We start from the raw sequence: 9,344 nt of genomic DNA, 5'->3' as shown, positions 1-9,344 counted from the left end.
TGAGTTTTACAAAAATGTATTTGCAAAAAGTAAAGTTTGCAAAGTGAAGTCTGTTTTTACAATACCAGTGAAATTTACAAAAACAAGATGGTGCATGTGCAGTTGTTGGAATCAGATATCTGACAAAACCAGTTGATACCAAACAAACAAAATCTGCTTTTACACAAGAGGTGAGTCAGTGAGAATATTACCTGTTCATCAGACAAAGAACTCATTACTTATGCCACATATTTTATAGTCAGCTGGTGTGGAAACCAGAGTAAGTCACCAGGGGTTTTTCAAGAAGCAAGACTCCTGGACTAACAGGACAATCTCCAAAAATGTCTGTCAAGATGCTGCTAAGGCACTAAACCCTCCACAGCGGCACCACAGCTGCTAATCACTGCTACTGAAGAAATCAACAGGAAACATCTGGGGTGTGAAGTGCAGAAACACTGAAGAGGAGGATGAATCCTAGCGGTCCTGCTTCCAGAAAAATCCATCTGTGTCTGAAAACCAAGGTAAGAAAAGCACCAACTCCGAGGGTTTTTAAAAAAAACAAAAACAAAAAAACCTGTCGTAATCAGAAAACTGAGGAATGTAAATGAGAAATGTTACTTTAAACACATTGGCCAAAAGATGAAAATATCACTTTGCAGATAAATGACCCTTAAAATTACTGATATGAGATGAGAGTGAAGCATCATGGAGTCTCCTTTAGTGTCAAGTGAGAGTCATAATCCATTAAGTAGTGACTGTAAATGTTAAGGCATGGACTCATGAGTGTGCACAGACACACAAAACTCACATATACACTCACATATACACACACACACACACACACAGCAGTAAAATATGGTCCATAAAAATGTAGTTACAGTTGACATCATCAGTGAAGCAGCAGATTGAACAGATCTTGGGTTTTCACATTGATAATCAAAGGACAACTAATCCAAATTTGGCATGAGGCAAAAGAGGAACAGCGTCTGTAATAAAATTAAGTGTTTACCCCTGGACAAACAGCAGGTAGGACAAGAAACAAAGGAAGACTTATATACCATGGCCTTTAGAGGCACAAAAACAATTTGAGACCTAAAAACTGTAATATTTGGAAAATAAACATGAACAAGACAGAGTCCTAATATTTTGTTTTCTCAAAATTGTTGGACTTTGACTTTTCTTTGTAATATTATAATCTAATTCTTAAAATCTCAGATTAGTTTTCCCAACAGTGCTTCCTAATCACATGCAAGCTATAAGCATCTGGCTAGAGGCTAAATGAAGTTCTTACCCTCATTCTAACGACTAAGTCAATATTCAGATGTGGGCTCCTGATTGCGAGGAAACACAATCAAACCAGAAAACAGAAACAGTTGAAGTCTTTTTTTTTTTTTTTCAAATATCACAGCCCAAACACAATTTCATTAACTACCTGATTGTCATTCAGTTTATGGATTCATTCAGCTCAGCTACTTTGACTCGAAACATCACACATTTTACAATCTGACTATCTGCTTCTTCCACTTTTGACCACAAAGCAGATCCAGAAACCGATACAGAAAAGTTCCTGTCGGTTGCTGCCAACAACGGGCAGACACCTACCAGATTCAATGTTTTGAAGTTCCTGATTAACTTCAGTTCAGCTGCAGGGGCTCAAAACAAACTCGCTCTGACACAGATTCATCCTGGGCACAGAAAAAAAAATCATGCAGGAGTTCATGATTCAATATTTAGTCTGAATATTGATAGCCAATATGATCTAATGATCATTAGAATGATTTAAACCTATTTCCACTTCATCCTACTCTGAGCTGCTACTCTTTGTACACGGCCTCACAGTCAGTTTCCCTATTTGCAAATAAAGAACCAACAGTGATTTTTGCTGTCGAGCGGGAGCACAGTGCACCTACAACTGCAGGATGCACATGTATTAAAATGCTGGTCAGCTGAGGTCTGGTGTGGTGACTTTACTGTCACAGTGACTCAGTCAGTGACTGACCTGATGTGAATAAGTCCTCACACACTTGTACTCCAGACAAGCTACAACAGACTAAGTTAACTTCACCATAAAACTGTTTGCATCCCCTTTAACAAAACTCAAGAGTGATAGATTCACACAGTACACAGGATTTGTATGATTTAGTGGTGAAGAGTTGGTACTGTTACAATCATGAAATTAACTGAGGACCACTTCCAAATCTTTGTAGTGTGCTTGCAGGGATATTTCCTGAGCTCCAGAGATAAATGGAAGTGACAGAGTGACATCTGATCGGCACTGACGGAGGCCTGTGCTTTCTGTGTCACCGGCCCTGATGATTCCTGCAGCTCGTGCGTATGTGTGTGTTTTAGCAGCTGTTAATGGCGTTCAGTGTAGGCTTTTATGAACGTGTTTCCTGTCTTGTAAATATTTATATCATCTGACTAACAGTTCATCTTCACAGAACCCACATGCATGCCAACTAAAATGCAAACACTAAAATAATTTAAGATCCTGTGTCTTCACACACAGATTAGGAGCATGAGCAACACTTTGACAAACATGAATCCCAACAAAGTCACTTCTCTTCCTGAACACTTGTTTCTGTGTCTCGTCCTTTACGGTTTAGAACTCGCCGGCTGACAAAGACCTACTGTTTGCTCCTGTCAAGCACTCGCACTCTGAGGTGGATTCAGGAGCTACTGCCACATGCACCGAGTAGGCAATCAAACATTAATCGATTCCACTGGACACTCAGTGCAGCAGAGGAAGACGACGAGCACTCCTCCACGTAAGCAGCTGCTGTGTTTACTTAGGGACAGTGATTACAGTGTAAGGAAGCTGAATGAAAGCAGCTCGCTAAAGGCAGCTTGTATTAATTTTGGATCCCAGAAGAAACACTTATTTGTGAATCATTAGTTATCTCTGTCATGAAATACTGAGTTAAGTTTTAAACAGTTTGGAAATACCTACTCTCCACAAAACATCTAGCTATTTAACAGAAATGGGAGAATTGCTAAAACCAGAGTATGATGTGTTTTGTCGGGATTTTAGACACATCTAATTTTAATCTGGTCTGTAATCATTCTGTTATTTTTCTGTAAAACTGTTCCTGCTTGCCTGAGTAACACCAGACCACTGAGGTCAGAGGTCTGCTGTGGGCCGGTGTAAATAATAAAATAAAATGTCTAGTGTTTGGAAATCAACTGGGAGTGCAGCTTCTATCTCTTGTCGACAGTGCTTCAATTTCATCACATCTCACTCTAAAATAAACCTGGAAACAAATAATAATAATAAAACAATCACAAAATAGAGACAGTAAAACGTCAAAACTGATATATCTCTCTATGTTCATTGTACTTACACAGGAAAGTAAGAAGGAAGTAAGAGAAAAATTCACGTGTTAAAAACACAAACACAACTCCAGTGTTTACCATTCGACGTAGTGTATGTTTGCTTGTTTACAACAGGAAGCTAGTATTTATATGGCTACAAAACAAAGTTTGTCTGACCCATTAGTGAGTCAACAGGGTTCCTCCCTCAGTAGTTAAGTTCTGGCTGTGACGGAGATAGTGTCAGAGTCTGGGATCTGTCCGTGAGAGAAGTCCTCGTAGTGAAAAATTCAGCATCCAGACTGTCCAATAGTGTTGTGAAAATATTGTCTGGCCTGTTTCTAAAAGTAGCCAATAGGTTTTCAGCTCCTTCAGAACATCTGATTGGTGTGCAAAACCCAATCTTCACGCTTAAAACCCAGGTAAGGTCCAAATGGAAACATGAAAACAGCCTTTAGTCTTTCCAGGTCAGGCCTTCAAATAAACAACGTCTACAGGAAATCAGTTAAAATCACTCGACAGGCAAGTTGTGGCTACTCTACTGTTTTTACTCCAACCTCACGACTCCAAGTTGCTGCACACACATGCATGCACGCACGCACACACACAGACACACACACGCCAGCGTTATTGCCTTGTAATTAGGGGACACACTCCCCACAGTTCAGTGATTCACATAAAAAAAAGAGAATACTCCGGCACACTCGCTAGGTTTGAAGCTCACAGCACATTTCTGAGAGTTCTGCCCTCTCATCCATGACCTCTGACCTCTGGGTGCCCTCCTCTGTGTGCAGGAGTATTCTCTTCCATCTGAACCAGCTCACGCTGCCCTCCAGAGCCCAGCATGTCTCATCTCATCCTGTTCTGCCTCATCAGAGGGACAATGCAGGACGGAGGACCCGCCTTTGTCAGGAAGGGGTGTTTGAGAAGCTCGCTGGCTGTGGCCCTCTGAGCCGGGTCTCGCACCAACATCCTGTCCAGGAAACCCTTGAGCAGAGGGGAGACCTGGGAAATGGAGAAACCATCCAGTGTGAGGAGACTTGGTCAGGTTTTAATGTCCTGTAGGTTTGCAAAGGGTTAATCAGTGAAACTTTTGTCACTCAGTGTAGAAACAGGGAAATGACGTGATTTGCAACAAACACGCGAATACAATCAACCGGGTAGTTGTGAACAAGCCTGTTGTGAAATCAGGAAACAGTTTTACAAGAGCAGCAAAAGTGATAGTTTTTTGTTTCGGTAAATACAAATCCCCCCTGCAGTCTACAGTTTGAACACTCATATATCAGGCCTCTTTGCATGACCTGGTGTTTTCCAGCTGTGGAAACCAACTTAAACATGTTTGTTGACTTTGGATTTAATCATTTCAGATTCAGGGACACAGGATATCGGCACACGAGACCACCAAGAAAATCATATTTCTCCATCAGAAAACTAACAGTGAGTCCTTTTATTCCTAAAGGGAATCCGTTTTTTTGTTGATGTAACATTTAGCTCGAGCTGCTACTGGAGGCCAGAAATAACCACATTTCTAAAGTACATTTCATAACATTAACCTGGACGTGTGTGTACTTACACAAGCAACTGCTGCACTCTATTACAAAGCACTGTTCTTGTCTCTGTTAGTACTATCTGTGCCACACGTCTTCTTTACTTAGCCAACTCACTCTTTTAAAGATCAGCTGACTGCCTTTGTGAATTAGATGCTACCATTAGCCAGGGTGGTGGCATCATGAATGGGAACTGTGCATTGGTGGCGATGACAATGACCCAATAAAGAACAAGTTAAACGTCACAAACACTCAACTCTCCTTTGGGGGTCACTGAAACCCAAGGCACTTAGATAACTGTTATGATAAAAAAACAAAACATCAGTCAGCGTGTACAAATCTGACAAAATGTGGGTTGTGTTGTGGGTTGGTAGAAGCAAAGGATTTCTGTTACAATAAACAGAATCTGAATGTGTTGTTTTAACTAACACAGGTAAAAACATCGTGTGTGATGACACTGTTCTGCTAACAGTGTTTTCTGTTGTTGTACCTTGTGAAGGTTCTTCATTTTGGGAGGCAGGTTGTCTCGAATCATTTTCATGGCTTTGAGCGGCGGCTCGTTGAAGTACGGCGGCTCCCCATCCACCATCTCTATGACCATGATACCCAGAGACCAGATGTCCACCTGGACACAGCGAGAAGAGAAAGTCAACAAGTGGAAGAGAGGTGCCTGTTTAGATGTTCAAATAACAGAAGTGTTACCTCTGGTCCATAAGGCAGCCTGGATATGAGCTCTGGTGCCATCCAGTATGGCGTTCCAACCAGAGATTTCCTTCTCTGCACCTCCTTTGACACCTGAGCACAGAACCCAAAGTCTGACAGCTTCACCTGAGGACAACAAGGGTAACACAGTAACTCTCTGTACACTTAAGAATAGGGTGGAAAAAATAATAGTTAATACCTGACAGTATAACTCAGTACAATTCAATCAACAGCTCAACAAAAACAGATCATTTATTGTTGACAGATTATACTGCACTAGGTTCAGATCAGTGTTCCTAATAAACTCACAAAGCTGCATAAAAATAAATATTCAGTTTGAACATTAAGGCACATCTGTTTATGCTTCACCAGCTGAGCAGTGCAGCCTGTAAAATCAGCCTCTCTTCTTTCTGAGAAAGTCTCCGCATGGCTGAGTCCACAGACAGAACCAGCCCTGATGGTGCTCAAGTCTGACAGCTGAACTTCAGATGGCTCGGGAAGAGAAACAAACCCAGTTCCCATGTGTATGAGCACTCCCACACTCACAGGCACTGTATACCATGTTGACAATGGCTGATTGACCTTCATAGCAACATCAGCATTTTTAGCTACAGATGTTTATTATAAATAAAAGCTTCACATTAATCTGAGTTGATCCAAATCTCACTCTTTCTTTTGACTCTCACATTTATCACCCAGAACGCAGGTGTGTTCAGGCACATCAAACACACCCCTTCTACTGATGAGAAACACTTCAGGCTTGACTGATCAAAATAACAAGCCACAAATGAAACCCAGCCCAGCACCAAACACCACAGCAGCCAGCAGCAAGCTTTGTGTGACCACCCAGAGCGCTTTCCAAAATCAAACTGCTACTGTTTGAAAAGACTTTCATTTTTTAAACTTATTTTCAATGTTTTTAAATACATGCACAACAAAATGCATAGCCACATAGCAATGAAAACAAAGTGAGATGCAAAACAGAAATAACCAATAGCAGTTGCACTAAATCATGTCAAAGGTTGCCGTTTTTGTGAGATCACTATCATGAAGCCTGCAGAGCTTTTTGCCTCAAATAGCGCACCATGCAGAAGAAGCACTTCTGTGCCACAGTACATGCCTGCCTGGCCAAGCATGCTGCTGGAGGCCAAACGAAACCACAGCAGTACCTATCAGCTGTCATGAAGGATGCTGAGGTTTACACTTTAGCTCTTCTTAACACATTCAGTGTTTGTTGTTGTAGGCCTAAGAAGACTCAGCAAAAATACACCAGGCAGACATTTCAACATCCATGAAAAATAATGTAAGAAACAAATATGAATTAATGCTATAAGAGACCATTTACAATATCAATAATGTGAAAAACAGCTAGGAAGCAAAATCCTACTTGATTATTGATTGATAATTAGTTCAGAAAGTGCTGGAAACAGCTGGTACCTACAACCTTATTAATAATAATAATAATAATAAATGTTTAGTCCAGACTTGAATAAATGTCACATCTGTGACCTCAATCTGCACTAAACTCAAGGAGAGTGAATCAGTAGCAGGACGGGACATGCTCGACTGACTCTTACTTATTCTGTCCCCTCGAATTCATCAAATTTTGAAATATGTGATTTCTTTGACGAAGCCAAACATTTCAACACACACATTTCAACAAGAGGCCTTGTTGAAATGCAAGGTCAAGGTGAAACCCCATCTCAGCAGAACCACACATCTTCGCATATTGCACAGGGAATAAGTGAACAGCCACAGCTGACCCACAGTGTAATAACCCTTTGTCATTTTGTTCTCTCCCATTTGGGACTGAAACAGCATAGTCAGACCGTAATTGGTTTGGAATCAGACCATGAATGCATTTGCTGACTATGACACACCAGAAGCTGAAGTCTCCTTTTCCATGGTGTTGCTGTGCAACCAGGCTGGTTTCATTTTCTGCAGAAAGCAGAAACTTGTCAACAGGCAGGAAGTAATTTGGCAGCTGCCTCAGCTCTACAGCTGTGGTTAACACAGAGGCACATACTTCCTTTTTACAGCCTTTTTTTAAATCCCCTCTCTATACCTCTTTTTTTTTTTAACTTCTCGCAAAAGTGGGTCAAGTTGAGCCACTGGCAAAGCTGCACTGAATTTGTGTATCCCATGAGACAAACTCTGAACAGGAGTTAGCAAGCAACACCTCTCTGTTCTTCATTTGCACACTGTGAACCACAGGTCAAGCACCGGTGCAGCTCATGGTGCAGCTCAATCTTAGCATTAATGATCATTGCATTGGTTTTTTTGTGTCAACTCTGGTTCCCCATTTCTTCATGATTTTCATGCTGTAGCAAAAATACTGAAACTGAGCCATAAATAATGCTGTTAACCTGTTATGACTAGTCAAGCTGTGAAAAGGCTTGTTTTGTTTTTATGCTGATGCAATGTATCTTAGCCACAGTGTTGTGGTTTGACTTATAAAAGCAACACTTTGCTTCTGTGAAACCACACACCATACTTTTCTTTGTTGCAACTGGACAGCTCACAAGGATTTGTTTTTTCATTCCTCTGTAGTTTTATCTCACTATATAACTTTCATAAAGTGCTCTCTACCTACAATAAACATAGATTCAGCTGGTGGTATGTAGAAAAAAGCAGTTTGGATGGGAGCGTGTGCATACCCGGCCATCATGGGTAAGGAGGATGGAGTCACTTTTTATGTCTCTGTGGATCACACCCTGTGTGTGCAGGACAGACAACGCCTTCAGGACAGACAGGCACACTGTGGCAATCTGCTCCTCATTCATCCTGAAGAGGGAAGGAGACAGAGGGATCTGTGAGTCCCTGCTTCGGTTTTTGCAATGTTGGCTTTATTTTTTCAGATCATTTCTGATGCTATGCTGATTATGTATAGCATCCACAAACACGGACCAAGACTGTGTCTATGTTGTACAAATGACAGTGATATAACATGCAAAAATCTATCATATAAATCAATAAATGATTGGCTTCGCTGATAAAATAGAAAATAACAGGCTGTGGGAGTATAGCTCTCAGTGAGAATCACAGTAGGTAACACTGCCCCCTCATGGAAGAAAAGACTGGTGAAAGTTTTCATGAGGAAGGTCAGAATACACTATAATGGGGAGACAGGAACAAGGACTAAATCACATGAAATATGCTGATCACACGGAATACAAGGTCATATCCCAACTCCACAGGCCTGAAAACCAGTGACAAATGAATCCTTAACATGGTTTAATGCACATCAGCAGTTTGTCTGTCTCACCTGGTGTGTGTCACAATGTCGGTGAGAGCTCCTCCCTCCAGGAACTCCATGACGACCCAGAGCTCGTCCCCCACCAGGTAACTGTTGTACATCTCCACCACGTTCTCATGGTGATAGTCCCGCATGATCACCACCTGCAGTTACCATGGAAACAGATGGACACAGACAGGATAAAATTATGATAATCTCTTTATCCTAACACTGATTCAAATGCCTGAAATGTAAAGAGACAATCAGCAGCTAATGTGAGTGTGAAATGGAGGCATGGACTCTGTTTTATTTTGTTGATTTTACATCATAAGGTTGCAGGGTGCTCTGTTGTCGGTGAAATCTACATTTACAAGCTTTTGGCAGGAAAACATGAGAGGAATGTTAACACAGTCCACAGAAAACAGAATTTAAAGAACCAAAAATATTCAGAATCATTAAACCTGTCACATTCAGTAACAGTAAAAACTGTCAGTGACATACCTTTAATGTAACATTTATTAGTAATAACTAGTCACAGGGCATATACGCAGTAAACGCCAACAACATTGTTT

At 41.1% G+C, this 9,344-nt stretch overlaps 1 protein-coding gene across 2 annotated transcripts in view; it reads right to left on the bottom strand.

Annotated features, from left to right (window-relative positions):
* The window catches only part of pak4 (p21 protein (Cdc42/Rac)-activated kinase 4), a 32,390-nt gene continuing 23,046 nt past the window's right edge, over positions 1–9,344 (bottom strand). For both annotated transcript variants that reach the window (XM_026320862.1, XM_026320870.1), the window contains exons 7-11: positions 8,803–8,936; positions 8,195–8,321; positions 5,538–5,663; positions 5,326–5,460; positions 1–4,293 (exon numbers count right to left, since the gene is read on the bottom strand). In XM_026320862.1, the coding sequence (XP_026176647.1) occupies positions 4,138–4,293; positions 5,326–5,460; positions 5,538–5,663; positions 8,195–8,321; positions 8,803–8,936 (678 nt within the window). In that variant the 3' untranslated portion in view covers positions 1–4,137. The remainder of the gene's footprint in view (positions 4,294–5,325; positions 5,461–5,537; positions 5,664–8,194; positions 8,322–8,802; positions 8,937–9,344) is intronic.

Source organism: Mastacembelus armatus, chromosome 13 (genome assembly GCF_900324485.2).
Source record: "Mastacembelus armatus chromosome 13, fMasArm1.2, whole genome shotgun sequence".
NCBI lineage: Eukaryota > Metazoa > Chordata > Actinopteri > Synbranchiformes > Mastacembelidae > Mastacembelus > Mastacembelus armatus.
Note: the sequence above shows the minus strand (reverse complement) of the source record. Positions and strands in the feature narration are given on the sequence as shown.